The sequence below is a fragment of the Macrotis lagotis genome, chromosome 4, assembly GCF_037893015.1.
Source record: "Macrotis lagotis isolate mMagLag1 chromosome 4, bilby.v1.9.chrom.fasta, whole genome shotgun sequence".
Lineage (NCBI taxonomy): Eukaryota > Metazoa > Chordata > Mammalia > Peramelemorphia > Peramelidae > Macrotis > Macrotis lagotis.
In genome coordinates this window covers 251098341-251124083 of record NC_133661.1, presented here as the reverse complement: position 1 = coordinate 251124083, position 25743 = coordinate 251098341, and the positions used below count along the sequence as shown (strand labels likewise).

General features: G+C 37.4%; 1 protein-coding gene across 1 annotated transcript; it reads right to left on the bottom strand.

Moving 5' to 3' along the window:
* Positions 1-74: 74 nt before the first annotated feature.
* Positions 75-25464, bottom strand: ALDH6A1 (aldehyde dehydrogenase 6 family member A1). Its single transcript, XM_074235739.1, has 12 exons — positions 25362-25464; positions 23543-23602; positions 18531-18605; positions 18187-18348; positions 17860-17938; positions 17126-17428; positions 16362-16483; positions 11871-12060; positions 11483-11664; positions 4393-4572; positions 3945-4043; positions 75-839 (listed from the first exon to the last, which is right to left on the bottom strand). Exons 1-12 carry the CDS (start codon positions 25413-25415, stop codon positions 735-737), a joined length of 1611 nt encoding a protein of 536 aa, XP_074091840.1. The 5' UTR covers positions 25416-25464; the 3' UTR covers positions 75-734.
* Between the last annotated feature and the right edge of the window lie 279 nt (positions 25465-25743).

Sequence of the window (25743 nt, the reverse complement as noted above, 5' to 3'; positions counted from 1 at the left end):
TGACAACTGAAAAATATGGAGAGGACATATGTAGCATTCTTCCCTATAAGAAATCAAGAAATATGATGACAAAATTGAAAGATTCCTTCCTCATTTCACAGTAGGAAGATTTCTTTATTTATAAGATTGATAAAACTCTTGGAATAGTTTGCCAAAATAGTGCTGTGTGCAGGTGGTTACTCTTAAAACACAGTAGTTGATCAAAAAAATGATTTTTCCAAAGTACTCTCAGAAAAAAAGTACTCTTAGTAATGGCAATTTGAAGCAGAAGGCAGACTTGACAGAACCATAGAATAAAACATGATCAATGAATTACTCATAATACTATTATGGAAAGTTATGTTTTTGGGGACCAAAATGTAGACAACATTCAGTCCTAATCTGTGTTTTAAGACTTCTTCCACCAATTATTGGAAGGTCATCTTTGGAGACATTAATATTCCTCTCACCCCCATCCTGCCTCTCCTCTAAAGTTTTCCCTTTTATATAAGAATTTCACAGTTAAAATAGTTAACTTCACAAATGGAAGTACTAAGCAACTTCAATTCTATCTTTGTGTAGTAACAAAAGCACTACATAGGAAAAAGAGGTTCCCAGGGTTGATCTGGCTAGATCTGCTACATTCCAGTGCAGTTGGATGTGAACAATTTAAGCCCAGATGGTAGGATCTATGTGGGAGATGGTTAAGAAGAGAGGGCAGTTACTCAGGATAGAAAAAATCTGCTAAAAGTTTTTTAATGGCCCATAGTTGGCATAACTACAGCAGGGGCAGTTAGCATGGTATCCTCCTCTTTCCACTGAGAAGTAATAGTCTTTAGCTGAGTGTAGAATTGGATGCCCTGAAAAGAAAAGGAAAAAAACAATTAGCATCAGTCTGAGTGGTTACTAAAACTCAGTTTATTAAAAGTTACAAAATTAAGAAATGTTCTTGGTAGATACTTCTTTCTGAAAAATTGTAAAGAATATAACTTGGAGGGGGCATATAGGTGGTGCAGTGGAAAGAACACTGGCTCTGGAGTCAGGAGGTCCTGAGTTCAAATGCAGCTTCAGACTCAGACCTTGGGCAAGTCACTTAACGCCACTGACTCACCAAAAAACTTCTGAACATTGGTCATTCTTAAAAAGAGCTTATTTTAAGTAACTTTAAGATCACTTATCCCTGATAAATTTCCTACCCCAGATATTATGAGACCACCCTGAATTTTCATGAAAAAAAAAATCTATCCACATACACTTGCCAAACGTTTCAACATTTCAACAATCATTTCAACCATCTCTCAGTGAATGAATGATTAAAGGATTACTACTTCTAATAAAGTTAGAACCCTCAAATTATAAATAGAACAGAATAAGCATCAACTTTGGTAATTTTTACCTAAATGAAATTTTTCTTAATTGAAAATAAAATAACTGATTGGATGATAACTCTTAACAAAAGAACTTTTTTCCTATAACTTTTCTCTTCCCCACCAAAAGCCAGTAAGTATTTATCCATTTGATAAATTTTTAAATTGTTCCTGACCATGCTTCAGTTGAAACTTATGGCAATGTGTATCTAAAAGAGTAAGCTATAATGTAATGTCTATAATTCATGAAACCATTTAAGAGATAAAATATTTTATCTCTTACATAAGAGAAGAATAAGGTAGTAATATAATCTAGGCCCTTTTCTGGAATATAAAGTAGTCAACTTTCTTTTGAAATGAGAAACAACATGATAAGAATGCTGGACTTAGAATTATGCAAGAACTGGCTTGAATACTGCCTTCAAATCTTAGATATTAAAAAGTCACTTGATAAATCCTCTTCTAATATTATTCCGTAAAACCTAACCCACTAATCTAAGAAAAGTTAAATTTTTTTTAAGGTTTTTGCAAGGCAAATGGAGTTAAGTGGCTTGCCCAAGGCCACACATCTAGGTAATTATTAAGTGTCTGAGACCGGATTTGAACCTAGGTACTCCTGACTTCAAGGCCGGTGCTTTATCCACTATGCCACCTAGCCGCCCCAGAAAAGTTAAATTTGATCCAGTTAAACATTATTCTGAATAAGGTACAAAACTATACTTTTTGAAAACTATAGAAATAAGATATGCTTATTCCTGCAATTTTGACTAGTCTCATTTGTCAATAAAGGAAATAGTTATAGTTACAGGTATTTAATATGTCTGATTTTGTGGCAGAATATTTACTCGTCTGGACAAGAGTTTTGCTGATATCTAAGTCAAATCAGCACATGGGATCACAGAGCTAGAAGAGATGAGATGAGGAAACTAAGGTCTAGAGAGATTATTATAGAATTTGAACAATGTCTCACAGTAACAATTATCAAAGTTGGTATTCAACTCAAATTCTTTTCTCCAAATCCAGAGTGACTTCTACTGGATTAAATTCTTTCTCTTGAAGGGACAGTTTCCAAACAAGCAGTACAGTTTTGAAAATATATGCATTCTATTGAAATATTTAAGGTTTTACATTTTATCTTATATAAAGTCATTGCTTGGGTAAGTAATTTGCTTAAAGATAGCTAAGATAAAAATAGAATCCTTTTTTCCCCTCAAAGAAATGAATCCCCAAATAATCTTTGCTTAATTGTAACTCTTGGGAAGTCAACTCAAATTGAAATGCTTCTTCAGCAGTCAAATATGAACATAAACTTGTGGGGGGGAGAAGATAGGAAGTATAACTGAAAATCACACATGATTCCCAAACCTGGTTATGGTTTCAAATCTCCCATTTCTTTAAAGAACTTATTGCTAAAACTGCTAATGAATAGTAACATAAAGTTTCAATAATAAAGTTGGCCACAAGATGACAAATCCTTTTGGTCACAGCAACCATCTTCTAAGGGATGGAGAGTTTTTGATATCCGTTAGTGGTAGAACAAGGGCCGATAATGTTGAAATTAAAGCTCCTTATAAGTGAAAGGTGCTTCAAGGCAAGAAAAGAGAAACAATCACATCTGGATAATATTTTAAATCAAGAATTTCTTTTTTAATTTTTTAAAAAAAATATTATTTAAGGCAATGGGTTTAAGTGACTTGCCCAAGGTGTCACAGCTAGGCAATTATTAAGTGTCTGAGGTGGGATTTGAACTCATATCCTCCTGACTCCAGGGCCAGTGCTCTATCCACTAAGCTATCTGGCTGCCCAAAGCATTTCTTAAATAACTAAGACTGACTACTCAGAGATACCAACATTAAGCAAAAGTAACAACATTAAGCAAAAGTAACAACATTAAGCAAAGAAGCTGACTTTCTATTTCAGAATTACATTTGGCTTGTCAAAGATAATCACTACAAAATAATAATGCTATTGCTACAAAAGAAGTGGAAACCAGCAAAGAGCATCCAATTTAAGAATGAAGTGACTGGTACCTCTCTTTAGAAAAGATTTTCATTTTCAAGGCACTATTATATAATTATTTCATTTTAACTACATTCCTATCAAGTAGATGGGAAGTTCTTTTACAGAAACTGAAAACAGAAATTATAAGTTTAATCTTTGCTGGAGTCAAACTTCTTTCTTTTTCAAGGCAGTGGGATTAAGTGTCTTGCCCAAGGCCACACAGCTAAGTAATTATTAAGTGTCTGAGGTCAAATTTGAACTCAGGTACTCCTGACTCCAGGGCCAGTACTCTATCCACTGCACCACCTAGCCACCCCTGGAGTCTAAATTCTTAAGAAAGACTGTCCACAAAATTTACTGCCCTAATGGATGGAGATTATTCCATTATGATTCTCATCTCTTCATTCACACCAAGTACAGAGAAAGTCATGTAGGTCACCATGGAGAATTTAAATTTAAATTCCTTCTAGTACCCTTGAATTTACTCTTATATCACAGAAACTGTCAGGTTACTGCAAAGAGATTGTCTGCCTAGTATATCATTTTTACTCCTGCACACATCTAGGAGGAGGTTCATCAAGCAGAAATGTTATTTACCTGTTTGCCATAAAAATTGGTGTCACCTCTGAAAGAAGAGCGTGAGCCCGTAAATGAGAACATTGGCAAAGGCACAGGAATAGGGACATTCACACCCACCTAATACAGAGCAAATACAAGTTAATCATTAAGCCAGAAAATACAATTAAAATTTCTATCTAGTGAAAATTCTGAAACCCAAAATGAATCTCTACTTCATGATGGAAGAGGTGTGAGATGTAAGACTTTTTTTTTTTGTAAGGCTATGGGATCAAGTGACATGCCCAAGGTCACAAGCTAAGTAAGTTATTAAAGTGTCTAAGGTCGAATCTGAACTCGGGTTCTCCTGACTCCAGGGTCAGTACTCTATCCACTGTGCCACCTAGCGTCCCCCTCCAGCTCTTAGGTAGTTTCCAATCATTGTTCCCTTTGTAAATCTTGGAACCCATCTAAAATAAACTTCACAAACCTGCCCCACATCGACCAAGTGAGAGTATTTTCGAGCAACAGCTCCATTGGTAGTAAAAATGGCAGTTCCATTTCCATATGGATTGTCATTGACCATCTTGATGGCTTCATCCAAAGTGTCTGCCTCCAAAACCACTAGAACTGGACCAAAAATCTCCTCTTTGTAACAGGTCATATTTGGCTGATAAATGAATTGGAAAAAGAATGATATGAAATACTGCATACTTTACTATTACACTACAATTCTTCTTCCCTTTTCACATGCTATCCTCACACATCAGTAATTCCTCCCTAGTGAATATTGCATAAAATGCTCTTCAGTCATTAGAATTATTTATCACCTTTTCTCATGCATCAGAACTAATAGCCCAAACAGCTAGTCAAAAATTTTACTTGATTATATAACAATAGATGCAGAAAAAATACAAAATACAACACTCAGTCCTAAGAAAAATAATCAAAAGTATGAGTATAAATGGATTTTTCCTTAAAATAAAAAGCACTTAAAATTATCAGCAAGCATTATTTTAAATATGTTGAAACACTTTCAGCAAAAGAACATGATATAAAATAAATTCACATAAATTAACACAATCATTTCTATATATCTCAACCAAAAAAAACCTGCAAGAAAGACAACTTTAAAAATAAAAAAACGTAGACAGCATAAAATAACCAGGAGCATACTCACTCAAGAACAACATGAATATAATTATAAAAGTTATTATATAAAGTCATTTAAATTACTGAGAATTAATTATAATAATAAAAATGACAATTCTACCTAAACCAATCTACTTAATTCAGGTTCCATTCTCAATTTACCAAAAAATCATTTTATTGAGCTAGAAAAAAAATAACAAAATGAAGATCAAAAAGTCAAGAATATCAATGGATTAATGAAAAAGTAGTTAAAAGAAGAAAGTTTAATATTACCAGATATTAAACTATAAGGCAGTAATTAAAAAACTATCTGGTAACACCTAAGAAATATAGATGGATGAGTGGAATAGAATTGACATGCAATATACAGTAGTAAATGATTATAGTAACCTTGTGTTTGACAAATGTAAAGATTTAAGTTTTTGGGATAATTCATTACTTTATAAAAATTGCTGGGAAAACTAGTCTGACAGAAATTGAGTGTAGTCCAACAGTTTAAACCATTTACCAAAATAAGGTCAAAATGCATACATGACCTGGATATAAAAGAAGATATCATAAGAAAATTAGGTAATATGTTCCATGTTCTTTCTCAGACATTAAAGTTTTGTACAAAGTAGCCAAGATTAGAAAAAAACCCCCAGAAAATTGGAGGAAAAATTTAAGGGCAGGTTTCTTGGGAAAAGGTCACATTTTTCAAATATGTAGAGAACTTTGTCAAATTTATAAGAATGAGTCATTCCCCAGTAGATAAATGGTTAAAGAATATGAATAGGCAGTTTTTTTAAAATTAAGAAATCAACTCTAGATATAAATATATGAAAAAAATGTTCTAAATTATTATTAGAGAAATGCAAATTAAAACAATTTTGAGATATCATCTCCCATCTATCAGACTGGCTAAAACAACAGAAGGGGAAAATGATAAATTTTGGTGAAAAATGGTGAAAAAACTGGGACACAAATATGCTGTGGTAGAACTATGAAATGATAGAACCATTTACAAAGCTATATACCTTTGATCCCAACATTATTACTATTAGATCTATATGTTATAAAATATTTAAAGCAGCTCTCTTTGAGGTGACAGAATCAGAAATCAAGGGCATGTGCATCAATTGAGGAATGGCTAAGTTGTGGTGTATAATTGAGATGGAAGACATTCATAAAATAGTAAAAAGTGAAATAAGCAAAACCAAGAGAATGTTGTATACAGTAACAGCAAGAGTATTTGAAGAATATAACTGTGGACTAAGTTATTCTGAATTTTATAAACACTCAAATCAACTACAAAGCACCTATAAAGGAAGATGCTATTAATCTACCTCCTGAGAAAGAACTGATAAATAGAAGTATATGTTGCATGGTTTCACACACATAAATATGTTTGTATGTGTGTGACAGAGAGACATGATGGCCTTCTCTAGTGTGGAGTGGGGAAGAAAGACAGCTCGGTATCCACTTTAATTTTAGCCACTCATCACCTTTAGACTAGAATATATCAATTGCCCTCTATATGATTTCCCTCTTCCCATTCCTAATTCATTGACAAAACTGCTTTTGTCCATAAGTATACATCTGACCTTGTGACTCACCTACTCAACCAAACAATTGGTTTCTTCTTTCTTCTAGGAAAAAAACCCTCAAACTTTCAAACTTTTCTGTTCAGCTTTTAAAATCTTTTAACATTTTATTTGTTTTCCAATTATTTATAATAGTAATATGTATCCATTTTTTTCAAGGCTCTGAATTTGATTTTCCCCCCACCCACTACGAAGGCTATCTGATAGTATCTCTACATTGTTTCCATGCCATACATTGATGTAAATTGAACGTGTTATAAGAGTAAACATAAACCCCTCCCTCCCCTACCCTCAAGATGATGAGAAACCTCAAGAATAGAGAGAAAAAAAAAATTGTATTTCAGCCTGTGTTCAGATTTCAATGGTTCTGTCTCTGGGGTGAGTTACTTTCAAAGTCCACCAGAGAAGTTGCTTCAATATTTTTCCCACAGTTGCTATCACTAGTTGTATCTCCACTCTTATTTCTCCACACTCTCATTTATTCTATTCTCTCTCCTTTCATCCTGGCCCTGTCCAAAAGTATGTTGAATCTGAGTACCCTCTCCCCTGATCTTCCCTTTCTTCTATCACCTATTTTCCCCCCTTCCCTCTTATCCCATCCCTTTCTTCTCATTTTTCTCTATGGTAAGATAGATTTCCTCACCCTATTAAGTGTGTATGTTATTTCCTCTCGAGCCATTTCTGATGAGAATGAAGGCTCATTCATTCCCCCTTGCCTATCCCCTTTCCACTCCATTGAGAAAGCTTTTCCTTGACTCTTATGTGAAATTTCTTAAGTTTCTTCTTCATCTCCTTTTCCTTACCCCCAGTACTTTCCTTTATCACCCATTGACTCTTTTTACTATCTTTTTAATATATTATACCATTATATTCCACTCCTTCCTATGTCCTGTCTCTATTTATGTTCCTTCTAACAGCTCTTATAAATGAGAAAGTTCATATGAGTTATCAATATCTTCTTCCCATGCACGAATACAAACTGAGGAACTTAATGATATTTAACTTTTCAATATCATTAAGTTCCTCATAGTTCCAGAGTCCTGTACTTGGAGATCAAACTTTCTGTTCAGCTCTGGTTGTTTCAATAGGAAAGTTTGAAAGTTCCTTGTTTCATTGAAAGTTCATCTTTTCCCCTGAAAGAAGATGTTCAGTTTTGCTGGGTAGTTGATTCTTCGTTGTAAACCAAGATCTTTTGCCTTCCAGAATATCATTCCAATCCCTATGAGCCTTTAATGTAGATGCTGCCAGGTCCTGTATAATCCTGACTATGGCACTTTGGTAGTTGAATTGTTTGTTTATGGCAGCTTTTAGAATTTTCTCTTTGATTTGGGAGCTTTGGAATTTGGCTATAATATTCCTGGAAGTTTTTCTTTTGGGATCTCCTTCAGGAGGTGACGGGTGAATTCTCTTGAGTTCTATTTTACCCTCTGCTTTTAGGATCTCAGGGCAATTTTGCTCTATTTCTTGAAAAATGAAGTCTGGGCTCTTCTTCTAGTCGTGGCTTTCAGATAGCCCAATAATTTTAAAATTATTTCTTCTGGATCTGTTTTTGAGGTCGGTTGTTTTTCCAATGAAATATTTCACATTTTCTTCTAATTTTTGACATTTTTGGAAGTTTTATTTCTTCCTGATTTCTTGCAAAGTCATCAGCTTCCTTTAGTTCCATTCTGCATTTGAAGGAGTTATTTTCTTCAGAGAGCTTTTTTGTGTCCTTTTCCAGCTGCCCAATTCTGCTTTTTAAGGCATTCTCATTTGTCTTTTGTTTTGCTTTTTCCATTAGGCCTAAATTGGTTTTTAACATATTTTCTTCAGTATTTTTTTGTATATCTTTCACCAAGCTTTTTATTTGGTTTTCATGATTTTTCTGCATCACTCTCATTTCTCTTCCCAATTTTTCCTCCATCTCCCCTAATTGCTTTTCAAACTCTTTTTTTGAGCTTATTCATAGTCTGAGTCCATTTTGATTTTTTGCTTTGATTTTTGTTATCTAAGTATGTGTTTTGATCTTCCATGGGACTAAAGTAATTCTCTATGGTCGGATTCTTTTTTTGTTGTTTACTCATTTCCTCAGCCCAAGATAGCACTTCCAACAAGGCTTTGGGGTTTATTTTTGGGACACCCCACTGGGACCTTTATTCCTCCAAGGTCTTATGCTCTCTTGCCTGTGCTTTGATTTGTAGATGGCCCGGTACTTGGCTCTACCCTGGGGCTATAAGGAGGGATCCTTCTATCTTAGCCCAAACTGCAATATCTGAGTGTAGGCAAACAGCAGAGTCTTACCCCAGGGAAATCTCTGCAGACTTCCCTGACCCCCTTACCATCTCTGGGGGTGCAGGCTGCTTTCTTCAGATTCTCATTGCAGGTTCCGTGGCCGGTGCTCCTCACTTACTCTGGTGTAGCAAAGTTCTCTCCCCACCCCTTCAAGCTGTTGCTGCTGATCTCTGGGCTGGACTGGGCTGTGGCCCTGCAGCCTTAGCTTTTTTCCCAACTCTCCCCCCACCCCCACACTGGTGAGACACACCTTTCCCGGAGAACTTCTAAGTCATCTTGGACTGGGAAAATGTATTACTCAGTCTTTCTGTGGGTTCTGTCCTCTAAATTTTGGCTAGAGCCATAATTTGGGGGTTTTTTTGAGTTTGGGGGGGATAGAGTTTCCAGAAAATGCTGCCTTCACACCGCCATCCTAGCTCCGCCCCTTTTAAAAGTCTATGTAAAATCTGGTTCCACTCTGCCTTCATATCCACAATACACATTACTCTCCCTCTTGCACTGTGATCCAGGCAAACTGGCCATCTCCCTGAACCTCATTCAGGTCACTCTTTGCATGGCTGTTCTTCTATACTTGGAATTCATACCCGCTTTATTCCAGCCTCAGAGTCCCTTTAAGATGCAGCTCAGCACTATCTTCTGTATGACTTCTTTCCTTATTTTCCCCACTGTTACTGCCCTCTCAAACTACCTCTTATTTAACTCGTGTGTGTGTGTGTGTGTGTGTGTGTGTGTGTGTGAGAGAGAGAGAGAGAATATGCATTCACCAACTTTATTTTTAGATATACTCATTGTCTTTATCATTAGAATGTAGGTTTGTTGTCAGCAGGTATTGTTTCAGTCTTGTATCCTCAGCGTATAGCACAGAATAGTGGTGCTTAGTCCTTGAGTATATCCCAGTATTTTCTATTTTTGTTGTTCAATTGTTTTCAGTCATGTCCAACTCTCTGGGACCCCATTTGAGTTTTCCTGGCAAAGATAGTGGAATGATCTGCCATTCCCTTCTCCAGCTTCTTTTATAGATATGGAAACTGAGGCCAACAAGGTTAAATGACTTTTCCAGGGTCACACAGCTAGCAAGTGTCTGATGGCACATTTGAATTCTGGTCTTCCAGACTCTAGACCTGGTACTCTATCCATTGCACAGCACCTAGTTGCCTAGTTTTTATTAGTCCTATTTTAAAAAACTACTGTTTTATTGATACCTACTCAATTAAGCTGCAAAAAAATCAAAATACACAAAGCAAATAAATTACAGGATTGTCACACTGCAATATAATTTTTTACAGATGTTCTTTAAGTGACTAGTTAACTTAGCATATTTGATGTGTGATTTTCATTGATTTACAAAAAATAGATTTGCTCACATTTTCAGGAAAATTTGTATTGTGTATGGCAAGTTATACAAGTATATTCCTTCCCAGCAAATCTATTCAGTGAGTTTTCCCTTGAGACAAAGTAAAACAGTTAAAATCAACACAATATATATACACATCTGACATAATTAGCCATATACAAGACTGGATTGCTTTTTTAAAAAAATAAATATTTTTTTTTAGGTTTTTGCAAGGCAAATGAGGTTAAGTGACTTGCCCAAGGCCACACAGAAAAATAAATATTTGTATAACTTGTCATATGCAAATACAAATTTTCCTAAAAATATGTGCAAATCTATTTTTTGTAAATCAAAGAAAATCATACATTAAGTTCACTAAGGTACTTAAGAGCATTTATAAAGAATTATGTTGTAATGTGATAATATGTAATTTATTTACTTTGTGTATTTTGATTTTTTTTTGCAGTTGCTTTTCTTAAAGTGGTACTTTCAGTAATACTATAGTTGCTTAGCTCATTAAAGAAAGCAAATAGCTAAAAGGCAAGAAGCAATAAGTAGATGAAGGAAATAGATTTTTAAAAGAAAATCAACTCTAAAGTCTTTCATGTGTGGTCACAGTTGAAAGAATATGAAATCAAAATTGGAAAACTTGGATTCTAATCTTGACTTGGACAATAGCCAGTTCTTTTTGACTTTGAACGAATAAAAGGAGGAGTTTTATTTGTTCAACCTCAGTTTTCTCACCTGTAAAGCTTAAGGGTTTGGACTCAATCATGGGTTTCAAACTCAAATGGTAATTTTAAGTTCACAGCACTCAAGCACCCCTACTAATATTTTTTTCCTGTTTATAATGACTCTGCTAATCCCATTTTGTCCAAACAAAGGGACAAAAGGCTAAATAGATCACACAAGATTGTAAGCAGTCTAGTGACTGACCTCTTGGGTTGGAGATCCTGGAATTATATAAGATGTTCTAAGTCTTCAAACAGTTTTTTTGGGGGGGCTTTTTGCAAGGCAATGGGCTTAAGTGACTTGTCCCAGGTCAAACACCTAATTGTCAGGCTGGATTTGAACTCAGATCCTCCTGACTCCAGGGCCTTTACATTGTGCTACCTAGGTGCCCCAAATTTTAAGCTCTAATATCTGTATATAATCCTAAATCCTCCTTTAAGATTTAAACTGTGTGCTTCTGTAACTGATCAAAATTTTGTTTTATAAGATGATTATCTCTGCTTATTTACCTTGACCTTAGAGATGATGGTTGGCCCAACAAAGTTGCCATTTTCATAGCCTTTTACTTTAATTTTTCTTCCATCTAGAAGCAGTGAGGCTCCCTCCTTTGTTCCACTCTCAATGAGATGACAAACTCGTTCTTTGGCCTGTGGGGAGATTAGAGGGCCCAAATCAGCTCCAGGCTGGTCTCCTATAAAACAACATAGGAATCATAGTTTTATTATGATGACAATACAGAAATTATGACAATAACCAAAGACTTAACCAGAACAATGAATACAATTGAAAGAGAATGACATGATCTTTAACAGCAATGGTTAGTTACAGAGCCCAATATCCTCTAATCCACAGCCATTGTCTTGGATAGCAACTCCAAAGATGATCATAAATAGTTACCGGCATTAACGCGTAGTTTTTTGGCACGCTCCACAAGTTCTGGCAGCCAGTTCTTTGCCTCCCCTACCAAGATGGCTGTGGACAGGGCCATGCAGCGTTGCCCTGCAGCTCCAAAAGCTGCTCCTACCAGTTGGTTCAGAGTGTTTTCCTTATTAGCATCTGGCATGACCACTCCATGGTTCTTCGCTCCCTAAGGAAACAAAGAAAGCAAACCATATTCCTTTTTTTCTTTTCCCCCTTCAATAGCTAGTGTTTTTTTAATTGATGTTATTTTTCCAATTACATGTTATGGAAGTTTTTCAACATTCATCCACATGCGTATGCATATTTTTAAAATACATATATACCCCTCCCCCCACAGCAGTGAACAGTCAGGTGAATATTGTACATACATTTGTGTTTAACATATTTACAGATTAGTCATTTTCTGTTTGAGGAATTAAGATCAAGGGAAAAGAAAACCATGATATAGAAAAGAAATTCATAAGAGAAATTTTAAAAAAGTAAATGCAGTGTTCATTTAGATTCTGAAAGGTCTTTTAAATTTTGTTTTGTTTTGTTTTTCCTCTGGATGGGCATTTTCCACATCTGGTCTCCTAGGGTTGTTCTATCTCTCTGAACTGCTGAGAGCAGCTATATCCATCAAGGTTGATCAAGTCACAGTGTTGTTGTTAATGTGTACAACGTTCTCTTGGTGCTGCTCCTTTTGCTCAGCATCAGATCCTGTAATTTGTTCAATGTTTGACCATTCATGGTTTCTTATAGAATAATAGTATTCTAAAACATTCTTCTACCATAACTTACTCAGTCAATTGATGGGTATTCTCTCAATTTCCAATTCTTTGCCACTACAAAAAGAGCTGCTATGAATATTTTGGAACAGGTGGCACTTTTCCCACTTTTTATGATTTCTTCTGGGTACATGCCTAGTATTAGTATTGCTCGTTCAAAGGGTATGATAAGTTTTGTTGCTCTTTGGGTTTAGTTCCATAAGTAAATTATATTCTTGCTGAGGGTGTCAAATTGTTGATTTAATGGAAACTGTTGTTTCCTAAGATGGGAGTCAAAAGGAATAATAAAGCCATATTTTAAATTAAGAAAGAAACCAGTAAAGAGGTTAAATTAAATCAGGGGGACATGAGATATCAGATTTCATGTCTATTTTAAGTAAAGATGGGGGGGAAAGGATGGGTTTGGGAGAGATCAAGGAAAAGCTCCCATTTTTCTATCTGAAAATCTTGTCAGCTTCTTGGTGAAAACTCATAATAATGCCTATCTGTTTAGCACTGTTTAGTTATATGTTATATGAAGCACTGTACTCAAAATAAATCAGTTAAAAACAGGTACCACAAATATTATCTTCTTGTTAAAGGCTGTGAGAAGTAGCTTGTCATGGTCCCAGAGTTGTTCGTATTAGATTGGAGGTGAACCTAGACCTCCTAACTCCAAGTCTACCAGTTTTTCCCATTTATTTCACCTGGCCTCTCATGAAGGCAGTAGGAGAATTTCATTTCATTCCATTCACACCTACGAGCTAAATTACTGCAAAGACACAAAAACCCTTCCCTGAAGCTTTATCCAAAGATAAAAATATGCAAACAGATAAGTCAATATAAAATAATTTGAAGGAGAAAGTACTAGAGATGAGTGACTTTAATATCATAATTGATTGGGGCATAAATTCTAAGCATAGGATAGCTTATATAAAAGAAACTAGGAGGAAATGAAATGCTAACTTTTAGGAAACACAAACAAGGTTGTTTGGCTCAAATGCATAATATATAAAGTATGTGGAATGACCCTGAAAAGATAGACTGATGCCAGATTGTGGAGGGCTTTAAATACCCCCAGAGCAGTGTATATTCTTGAGGCAAAAGGGAGCCACTGAATATAGTTGACAGGAATGATAGGGTCCAAGCTGTATTTTAGTAATATTTTGTCACTCATGTGGAGGATGGATTGGCCAGGAAAAGACAATAAGTAGAGGAACTTACTGGGTTATACAGTAGTCCAGACAAAAGGTGAATGAAGGCCTTAACAAGGTCATACAAGTGAAAAGATATTGTAGAAGGAGAACCAATAGAACCTGATAACTTCTCTCCCTCAAGGTTCCATACCTAAAGAATGACTTCTAGGATCAAGAACAACCCTGACAGACCTTTATGGAACCATGTACATTCAGAGAAAAAACTATGGAGTCCAAATGCAGAGCAAAGCATACTATATTCACTTCTTAAAAACTATTGTTTTTCCTTTCTTTCTCATGGGTTTTTCTTTCTCCTTGCTTCTAATTCCTCTTTCACAACATGACTAATAAGTAAATATGTTAAACACAATTGTACATTTACAACTTTTACCAAATTGTTTGCAGCCATGGGAAGGGGTAGAAAAAATGTGGAACTTCTAAGTGGTTGAATGTTTTTCATGTAACTGGAAACGTGCTTTGCATGTAATTAGAAAAATAAAATTACAATAAAAATTTTTGGTTTTGAACTTGAAATTAGGAAAGTTGAAGGAAGTTGAGTTTAAGATACCTATGGGACAAAGGATAAGTCCAGAAAGTAAGTAATGGAAAACAAGGGTGGAAATAAAAATTTAGGAATCACCTGGATAGAAATAATTGAGTTAGTATAATCTGAAGAGATCATTGAGAGACTTTTGAGAAAACTAGAGGATTCTGGATAGAGATTTGGGGCATATAATAAGGTTATGATGGTGACACAGCAAAGAATAGAACAGTTTGGTAGACAAGCCTGAAAAACATGGTGTCACCAAAGCCCTGGGAAAAGAAATGATCAAAGCAGAAGCAGCATTCAACAGTGCCATATTTCACAAGAGATCATTGGCTTCTTTAGGGCAGTTTCAGTCAAGTAAGTGGGGTCAGCAGATTAATCACAAGGAACTAAGTAGTGAAGAAGTGAATGTGGAGGAAATGGAGGCAGACAGAAGTCTTGCTGTGAAAGGGAAAACTATAGGATGACAACTTGAGGCAATTACATTTTTTTTTTTGAGGACAGAGGTTTAAAGACAACTGGAAAAGAGTGACTGAAGACAAATGAGAAAGGAAATAATTGAGGGGACAAGCTCCCAAAGACAGGAGACAGGAAAGGAACATAAAGGAAAAGCTAGCCTTGGAAAGAAGATCCATGAAATCAAAGGAAAATAACCAGGGATGATGAAATGGAATTTTGAAGTAAACAGATGGAAAGAGAAAGAGCTCATGATAGATGATCTCTAGTAGAGAAATGTTTAAGTCAGATAGGAAATGATCTCTGTGTGTGTGTGTGTGTGGGGAACTTTGAGGGTAGAGAATGTTTGGAATCACCATGTGGAGCCTTTTTTTTTTATTTCATTGCTGTAGTAAACTCCCAGTGAGAGTACCCATGTAGGGTGACACCTAACTTTACAAAGTTGGAGAACTGAGGAATTAGGGGTCACAAAATGAGTATTGTTAAAGGAAGAACAGAATTTTACTGACACTGAGGCTGGTTATGCATATCATGTTAATCTTATTTAGAGGACAGAATCTATGAGGATTTATGAGGACTCATATCCAATTAAAAATTCATTTTTATACTACTTTCTAGTAGTTTTTTACTTCACCATGAAATTTTTCTACCACTATCATGGTTTAGGCTCCAATTTCCTTTCACTTAAGCTAATGCAATATTTTTCTAAAAAGTGTCTTTAGTTCCAGTCACTCTGATCTAAATCATTCTATAAATCAGGATCTCCTGAAGTCTTAAGCTTTAATAAGCTCAAAACTGCACTAATATTTTTGAGATACCTATATTTCTACTAATGTGCAGCTCTGTGACAGTCCAATGTTGAAGAACTTCCATAATTCTAGACACAACACTCAATAATCTTGTCAAATCAAAGTGAAAATAACTTAAGTTAGAATGGCTAAAATAAATGGAGTTCCCAAATGTGGTTATTTCCAAGACTCTACTGCAAGTAGGTATCTTATAAATAATCTCTGCTAAGTTGTTCAGAATAAGTGGTAGTAGACACTGAGATTTAAATGATCAGACCAAAAAGTCAATTTATACAAACTAATAAAACACATTTATACCTCACTGCACACATGCCACTTTCCCCAGAAGACATGGTACTTACAGGTAACATGACTCCTGAATTTGGGGTAAAAACAGTATTGGAAACTTGCCTCTCAGATAAACACTGGAAAAATATCCAGGAATAAAATTGGAAAGATAGGCCAGGAGGGGGGGGCAGGAAGAAAGGAGGGAAAGGATCCAAACCAGAACACTCATTGTTGATGCCACCACTTGCTCTCTCTTTATATATACATATGTGTATATATAATTAGTATACACATATATTAGATGAGGAGGCATATACCCTCAATATTCCTTATGAGCAAGTTTCAGATTAGTAAATTTTTCAGAAACTAGGGTATTAATATAGAATGAGGTCTTGGTTCTTATTTTTAACGTTGGGATTTGGAGAAAAAGAGAAAAGGAAGTTCACCATATTTGCTTGAACTCTCTTGCCATTTCTTGACCCCCTCTCATAAATGTACTCTCCAGCCTGGTTGGAGCCCACAAAGCTGATTGCTTTTATATCCGGGTGATCACAAATAAAATTAACAGCTGTAAAGAGAAAAAAGTTATAACAAAAGATCTAATGGATTCTGTCCTCTCAACATAGCAAATTTCTTCTTTGCTATCCACATCTCCATTGCCATAAATTTGATCTTTTCCTACTTACTTTCCTTCTCAGATTCCCATTTCTAACTTGATTCTCATAACTTTCTAATTTTTTTTAAATTTCAAGATTACAATTTCTGTTTTTCTTCTGTTTTGCTTTCACCCTGACTTTCAGAATTTCTACTTTAATTTGCTTCTTGTACTCTTGCCTACTGCCAAACACCTGCTTTCTATTAATCCAACTGAACACAAAATAGATGTACCTTAATTTTTCCTCAGTCCATATAACTAGATGAGCTATAGATCTTTTTTCTTAAACATTTTCAATAATAAGTAAATGTTCTTTTTAAGAGTTTATTTGGCTCTTAACCAGTATTTCTAGTTTTAGCGTGTACAGTGTAGAAAATTTTTGGTATTTTCAGTTATATTAGCACATACTAGTATATAGCAACATCATCCTCAAATACTAAAGATTATGGCGATAACACTTTCCCTCATTATTATTTAGTCCTTTATCTCATTTCAGTCACACCAATTTTCATTCCCCTATTGGTAGACAGATTGATCCCTTTGTAGAGGCTTTACCTTCTTGTTGCCCATGGATGATGTTCAGTGTCCCATCTGGGGCACCAGAATCTTGCAGTAACTTGGTGAGAAACATAGCTGCTCCAGGTACTCGCTCAGAAGGTTTCATTAAGTAGGTGTTTCCACACACCATGGCCAAGGGGAACATCCAGAGAGGAATCATTGCAGGAAAATTAAAAGGAGCAATGCCTGCACATACACCCAGTGGTAATCGGTAGGAATAAATGTCCATGTCTTTGGTAATGGAAGGCATAGTCTCTCCCAGCATAAGGGATGTCACACTACAGGCATGTTCAACTACCTCTGCAACAAAGAGGGACAAATCAGACCATTTTCACATTCAAGGCCAGCACCTCTCCAATACGAACCTTTGCTAAACTTTCTAGTCTGCTCAGCATGACAAAAAAAGGACTGATTCTATCAGTGGAAGAGAGCTGCTTATTCCTCAGTGTATATTTGGTTCCTCAGTGCTTACCAATCTATGTGAAGGGATCAGACAAAAAGGGGAAAGAGGCTGATCTGGAACACTAGTGTTAAATAATGTTTTGAAAGAAATGAATTTCACATATCAATGAGAGGTAATACCTCTCAATATTCATGAGTGGCCAGGAAAAATTCAAGCGTAGATTAATTGCACATCCTATAGTGAAGAAAGTGATCATGCTCAGTATCCTTTCTTTCTCCCTCCCTCCCAGAAGTTCTTGAAATCTTTATGTGAGGGATTGTCAGCTTACGAAGGCCTCGGAACACATCTCCCTCAGCATCAGCCAGGGTCTTTCCTTGCTCCAAAGTGATTAGCTTAGCAATTTCTTTCTAAAAAGAAAAAACAATGAAATCAAAGCAAGAAAAGAAACCTTTTCACACTCTTGGCTCCTCTGTATATTCCCCCCAAAGTCAAGAAAGGCAACTGTTATTGGGGGAAAAGGTGTAGCAATTTTCAGGTTGGTACTTGTTCTGTAGATTTAAGAATAGATACTAAGGGACATAACCTTGGTTACAGGATCGAGGATGCTAAGTCCTCTAAGTCAATCTGCCAGATAGAATATATTAAATTTTCTCACCAAGTTTTCCTTAATAAGCTGCTGATACCGCAGCAGGACCTGTTGGCGGCTTAGTACAGATGTCTCTGACCATGAGGAAAAAGCACGTTTACAGGACTCCACAGCTGCATTCATTTCAGCCTCTGTGGCTTTGGGAACTCGACCAATCAACTCATTGGTAGCCTGATGAGATAGAGTAGCATATCATACTTTACCTTTTTACTCCCATTTATCTCCTAATTCAGTCTCAGAATGTAGTTACCAGCCCATTGGCTATTAACATATTCTCCAGTTATATATTTCCCCATCATATTCTCAGAATATTCTTTATTGTTCAGTATGAATTTCAAATCAGTTTTTCTTACTGGATTGTGAATGTCGATCCACTTGTCAGTGTTAGATTCCACAAATTTCCCATCTATGAAAAGTTTGACTGTTGGCTGAAAAAAAAACCCAAAAACAATATTGTTGGAATTCTCCAGTCTTTTTTCAAAGTGAGGAATTCTGAATAATTCTGGGAACTTCTGATCTCTATATATTTTACCAGTAAAAAAGGCTAAAATTATTTTATCACAGGAATTGGTATAACATCAACATTTGGTCTTCATGTTGGTATATATTCAGACCTAAGTCTGAATCTCAGTACTACCACTTAATATATGATCCAAACAAGTTACTTATGGAAGTCTCAGGCCCAGAGACATTATTTGCAAAATACTGAAACTATTTTCCTCACACAGCTGCTATGAGGGTAAAATAAAACACGTGAAACACTTTGTAAATCATAAAGCACAATATAAATGTAAGTTCTTATGACAGTGAACTTATTGATCATTAATAAATAACATAATAACCATAAAAATAAACATATATCCATGGGAAGCACAAAAGCAATCAAAAGATTAGTTTTTTAGCAAAGTTATGAATCCTTGGTTCAAAGTGACTTTCTATATGATCTTGGATAAGATCTTTAGAAGGCCTAAGTTGCTAAATATTCCCCTAAAATAGTGCTAGTAAGAGTAAAAATGATAATAGTAGAAAAAAAATAGTAAATCCTAGAATATTTCTTCAAAAAATGTTAGTGCTATCAAGATGAAAATGAGTGGTAAAAAGAGGGAAGGTGTGAAAGAAAAGGGACTGAAGGAGACAATAATAGTAAGATAAACAGTAACAGTAATTCAAAATTCTTAAAATATTCTGAAATTATTATTGCTCTATCAAATTTGTTTAGTCTAAATGTTTCTCCCTATAAATTATGTAACTCTTGAAATCTGTAACCTTAAGACCCTGGAAATGGTTTAGGTTGACATGCTATATAATTTCTTTTTTTTAAATATTTATTCTCATTTTGTACAAATAATGTTTTTTTATACATGAAATATTCTTAAGAGTAATACCCCCTCCCCCCAAAAATATAGACTCACTTGAGTGATAAAGTAAAGGGGAGAGAAAAAAATTAAAATTAAAAAAATAGTAATTGTAGGTATGGCCAGGTGGCGCAGTGGATGGAGCACCAGCCCTGGAGCCAGGAGCACCCGAGCCCATATCTGGCCCCGTACACCCAACAATCACCCAGCTGTGTGTCATGCAAGCCACCCCAACCCCACTGCTCTAAAAAAACCAAAAAAGAAAAAAAAAGACCTAAAAGAAAATAAAATAGTAATAATAGTAGGGGCAGCTGGGTAGCAGACAGAGCACTGGCCCTTGAGCCAGGAGTACCCAGGTCCAAATCAGGCCTCAAACACCCAACAATCACCCTGATATGCGGCCCCAGTCAGGCCACCCAGCCCCATTTGCCCTGCACCCCCCCACCAAAAAATAATAATAATGTGCTTCAGTCTGTGTTCCAACACCACCAACTCTGTCACAGGTGGATCACGTCATATTCTTTATGATAAAGGGTATCACAAAAGTTACTTCCATATTTTTCCAACATTGCCATTGCTGATCGCAGCTCCCTCCTTTTGTATTTCTCCACTACCATGTACTATATTTTCTCTCTCCTTTCACTCTGACTCTGCTGTAAGTAGCTGAGTGGTGCAGCAGACAGATCCCCGGCTCTGGGGCCAAGAGACCCCGAGCCTCCCTACCACCCCTTAGACCCAGCATCCACCTGGCCCTATGGTCCCGGACAGGCCATCCAATCTCAGCCCCTTGCAAGAAGTAAAAAAGAAAATGTGTTACATCTGACCACTCTCCCCCCATGGTCCATCCTCTCCTCCATCATTCACATCCCCACCACTTCCCCCTGTTCCCACCCCCTCTCCTTCTTACTCTAGATGTCTATACCCCATTGAGTATATATGCTGTTTCCTCTCCTAGCCATCTCTGATGAGAGCAAAGGTTCCCTCATTCCCCCTTGTTTCCCCCCCCTTCCATATCATTGCAATAGCTCATTGAAATAAAGAAAAATCTTATTACATGAAATATCTTGGCCTATTCTCCCTCTCCTTTTTCTTTTTCCCATTAATTTCCCTTTTTTTCTTTTGACTCCATTTTTACACCATATTTTATCTTCAAATTCAACTTTCTCCTGTGCTTCATCTATAAAAGCTCCTTCTACCTGCTCTGTTAATTGAGGTTTATCTGAGTAGTATCAGTGTCATTTTTCTATGCAGGAATACATGCAGTTCATCATCATTAAGTCCCTCATATTTTCCCCTTCTCCAATCTCTGTGCTTCACCTGAGTCTTGTATTGGAAGATCAAACCTTCTGTTCAGCTCTGGCCATTCCAACAGGAACATTTGAAATTCCCCTGGTTCATTAGAAGTCCATCTTTTTTCCTGGAAGAGGACTTTCAGTTTTGCTGGGTAGTTGATTCTCAGTTGCATTCTAAGATCTTTTGCCTTCCTGTGTATTATATTCCAAGCCCTTTGAGCTTTTAATGTAGTTGCTGCTAAGTCCTGTGAGATCCTGATTGCAGCTCCATGGTATATGAATTTTGTCCTTCTGGCTGCTTGTAATATTTTCTCTTTGACTTGGGAGTTCTGGAACTTGGCTATAATATTCCTGGGGGTTGGTTTTTGGGGATCTCTTTCTGAGGGGGGATCTGTGGATTCTCTCCATTTCTATTTTGCCCTCTGCTTCTAGGATATCAGGGCAATTTTCCTGTAGTAATTCTTTGAAAATGATGTCAAGGCTCTTTTCCTGGTCATGACTTTCAGGTATTCCAATAATTTTTAAATTCTTTCCTAAACCTGTTTTCCGTATCAGTTATTTTTTCAATGAAATGGTTCACATTTTCTTCTAATTTTTCATTTTTTTTGGTTTTTAAGTACTGAGTCCTGATTTCTTGTAAATTCATCAATCTCCCTGAGTTCTATTCTTTGTCTGAAGGATTTGTTCTCCTCAGAGAGTTTTCTTATCTCTTTTTCCATCTGGCCAATTCTGCTTTTTAAAGCATTCTTCTCAATAACTTTTTGAACTGTTTTATCCATTTGACCTAAGCTGGTTTTAACATGCTATTTTCTTCACCATTTTTTTGGATTTCCTTGACTAAGCTGCTGACTTCATTTTCATGTTTTTCCTGCATCTCTCTCATTTCTTTTCCCAGTTTTTCTTCTAACTCCCTCATTTGATTTTCAAAGTCTTTTTTTGAGCTCTGTCATAGCCTGAGCCTAATTTTTGTTTTTCCTAGAGTCTTTAGATGCAGGAGCTTGTGCTTCCTCATCTTCAGACTGAGTATTTTGATCCTTCTTGGGCTCACAGGCAAAATATTTCTCAATGGTGTTCCTCTTTCTCTACTTGCTCATTTTCCCAGCCTTAGCCTGTTTTGGGGTGCTTCCTGAGCTTTTGGGACACTCCCACAAGGTTCTCAGTGTGTGAAGCTCTGTCCTCCCTCCTGGTCTGTGAATGACCATAAGGGCCCCCCTCTGCCACAGGGCTGAGGTGGGGGGGGGGCTGCTGTTCTATTGGGGGGCCTAAATGCAATCAGTATCTGAATGTAGTCAGAACCCCAGAGTCCTATTCTAAGGCAGAGCTCTGCAGTCTCTCTCTTCACTCCCTTCCCTAGGTTCAATGGGCTCATGTCCTGGGGCCTCCTGCTTACCAGCTCTGCCTGCTTGTTTCCCGGATCTGGAATGCAGTGGCCAGGCTGCTTGCTGTGTGCTGGGCTTCACATGCTCTCTCTGGCAGAGGCCCCTTCTCCCCTTCCCCCAATTTGTGCCTGGGGATGTAGGTCAGGAAACTGCCCCCCCCCAGTGCCCTGGGGCTTCCTCCGTGAGGCTGAAGTTCTCTGCTGGGCCATCCCTCTGGCGGGCCGCCCCTCTAACCCCCGGGAGCAGAGCCTTTCTGCTCTTTTCCAGGTTCTATATAATTTCTCTTCCTAAAAATTGTTAGATATATGATAGAGTTCACAGAATAATAGATTTAGTGCTAAAAAAAACTGGCCTACTCATTAAAACTGAGGCAGAGGAGTCTAAGCCATTAAGTATCTGGAGAATGGATTTAAAGGAAGTCATGTGAATACTCCTGTTTAGAGAATTAAGCCCCATTCTCTTGTGGGGACAGAAAGTAATACCATAACATAAATATGAATTCATAAGGTGCTTTGAAATCCTTTGATGAACTGACAAAAAAAATAGTGGATGCTTTGAAATTCCGTATTTGATATGCCTCTGTAAGTTAATCAAATGCTATTGGGGGTATGGTGCTTAAAATTTTTTTAAATACTATTTTTTCCCCCAATTACATGTAAAGACAAATTTTTAACATTTATTTCCTTAAAATTTTGAGTTCTAAATTCTCTTCCTTCCTTTTTTCCCTCCTCCTTGGGAGGGGTAAGCAATTTGATAAAGATCATATATGTGCAATCCTGCAAAATATATTTCCAATATTAGACTTATTGTGACAGAAATTGGACCCCTTTCCATCCCCTCTTCCCCCCTCAAAACAAAAATACCAAAAAAGATGGAGAATAACATGCTTCAATTTGCATTCAAACTCCATCAGTTTTTTCTTGGAAGGTTTTCATAAGGAATCCCTTGGAATTGTCTTGGATCACTATATTGCTGAGAATGGTGAAGTCATTCACAGTTGATCTTCATACAATATGGCAGTTACTTTGTATAATGTTCTCCTGGTTCTGCTCACTTCATTCTTTATCAATTTGGGTAAGTTCATATTTTTCTGAACTGTCATTTCTTACATCCCAATAGTATATTACAATCACGTAGTAGATGATTACAATGCAGTTAATGGGCATTCACCCAATTAAATTCTTTGCTATCAAAAAAAATTGTTGCTATAAATATTTTTATACAAATAGGTCCAGGTCTAGCTCTAATGTGATGATATCACAGGAAAAAGAAATCTCTTTTTCTGTGGATAAGGGAGATCAACTACTATAAACTGGTTTATAAGCCAACATGAACTTACCACTGAAGAAGAGGAAAAAAAAGATGCTGGGTACCATGCAGGGTTTATCTTGGAAGAAACCTATGAGACCAAAGGAAAGAAGAAAATTGTATAATATTTGGAGTAAAAATTCAATGAAAAATGTAGGGAAGAGAACAAACCACTACCATTCACAATCAAATACTACATAAAGTATGAAGTACAATGGAGGAGCTAGTTCTTTTTCTTTTTTTTGGGGGGGGGGGTTGCAGTTAAGTGAATTGCCCAGAGTCACACAGCTAATAAGTATCAAATGTCTGAGCCAAAGTTGAACTTAGGTCCTCCTCACTTGAGGACCAGTGCTCTATCTACTGCAGCATCTAGCTGCCACAGAATACTTTTAACATAAAGTGATAGATTTAACCGCATAGGTAACAGTGAGACTTAATAGGATCATAAATGTAGCATGAAGGTAAAGTAGTTAAAGAAGACCATATTTAACAAATGAGACTATATATGTAGGATATTACCTGACCTTTTAGAATTATACAGATGTTAACACTATTAACCTTATCTTCCTCAAGATATATTGTAAAGCAGTCAGCTAAAAGTAGAGCAGCTGTTGAATTTTTAACAAGTTTTATTGATGCTTTAAAAAATATTTTCACTTTTCAATAACCTACGTAGTGGAAGTGTATCTTACAACAATGACTTTGTCAAACTAATATGTTGATCACAATAATATATTCCTTACGTGCAACAATTCTCTATCAAGAAGGAAGTGTGTTTCATGATCAGCCAGCCGCCATTTGAGGATAAGAACTGGGTCCTTCACTGGTCTAAATTTTCATATTTAGTGTGATTTTCCTTTATATTACTGAGGTTACTGTGTTTAAGGTTCTCTTTATTTATTGTGTTCTCTATTAGTTTTTCTGAATCCAATTAAGAACCTGACTTGCCTTAAAAGATCATTTCATTTTTCAAAGTGAAAGGAAATGCTATTCTGGGCCCAATCTTCACCAATAAGGATTTGATGCCAAATTAGAAATTGTGAAAATCTAGGAAAAAGAACTATTTTATCTTGGAATTTCTGATTGATAAAAAAGGGGAAAGTTGGACTTAGTATGACATAACCCAGGTAAGGTTATTTTGGAAGAAACCTATGAGACCAAAAAATGGAGGGGGTGGGGAACGAACCATCTGACTAAATTTATCATTGTTGGTTGGTTTTGCTTAATTGTTTTTCTTTGTTCCATGGAAGTACTTATTCAGGTGAAATAATTTATATTTGAAAATGACAAAAATCATTAAAAAAAAAAACCCCAACCCTTCAACTGAATCAGCCTGGGGATATGTTTAAGGACATGGGGGATCTTAGTTTTGGGGAGTTCTCTAAGCTAGAAGTGCTTGGGCTCAGAATGTTAATAAAATGTTTGCAACAAACCTGTCCGTAAAGCAAAGGCTACAGCATGCCTTTGCCTCCCTCCCTCCCTCCCACACGGAGATCGGATCGCACAAGCCGCTGAAATCTGGGAACTCCAGGGTCCTCCAAGCATCTTCTCTCCCCTCCCTGCCAGGACTCCGAGTTCGGAGGACAGCCTGGGCGGCGGGGGCAGGCGGGGCGGAGCTGGCGGACTGCTGGGGCGCCCACGGGGCGCGGGGTGGGCGGGCCGAGGAGGAGCCTCCGCTGAGGGCCCGGAGGAGGCCAGGCCAGGTTTGCGGGCCTGAGGCTGGCTGGCCGCGGGCAGGGCCCGGCCCGGGGGGCACAGGGTCGGGGGCCAAGGGGTGGCGGGGCCCCGGCTCGGGTAGGCTCTCCGGCCCGGGCATTTCCCGAGGCTCGAAGTTCCCCCCTTTTTCTCACCCGAAACATCCGGGCTCGTAAACCCGCCACGGACGCCACCGTCGCCGCTGCCATCGCCGCCGCGCTCTGTCAGTCACGGGACGGGGTGCCAGCCTGACCGCCGCCTGACCCCGCCTCCTTCGCCTTCCCATTGGCAGCGAGCAGGAGGAGGTGGCCCTCGTCTCCGGCCAATCGAGCGGCACGGCTTCCTTCCCCGCCCCCCCCGGCGGTAGGCTCCCCCCCTCCCCGGAGACCGGGCCCCAAGGGGAGAAGTAGGTTCCGCCCATCACCTCCCCTTTCCGCCAGCTGGGTGGAGTCGCCCCACCTCCCATCTCTCAGCGCCGCTGCGATTGGGCGAGGCTGGGAAGACGCCCCCTTCCTTTGGGGTCTCCAACGAGAGGCG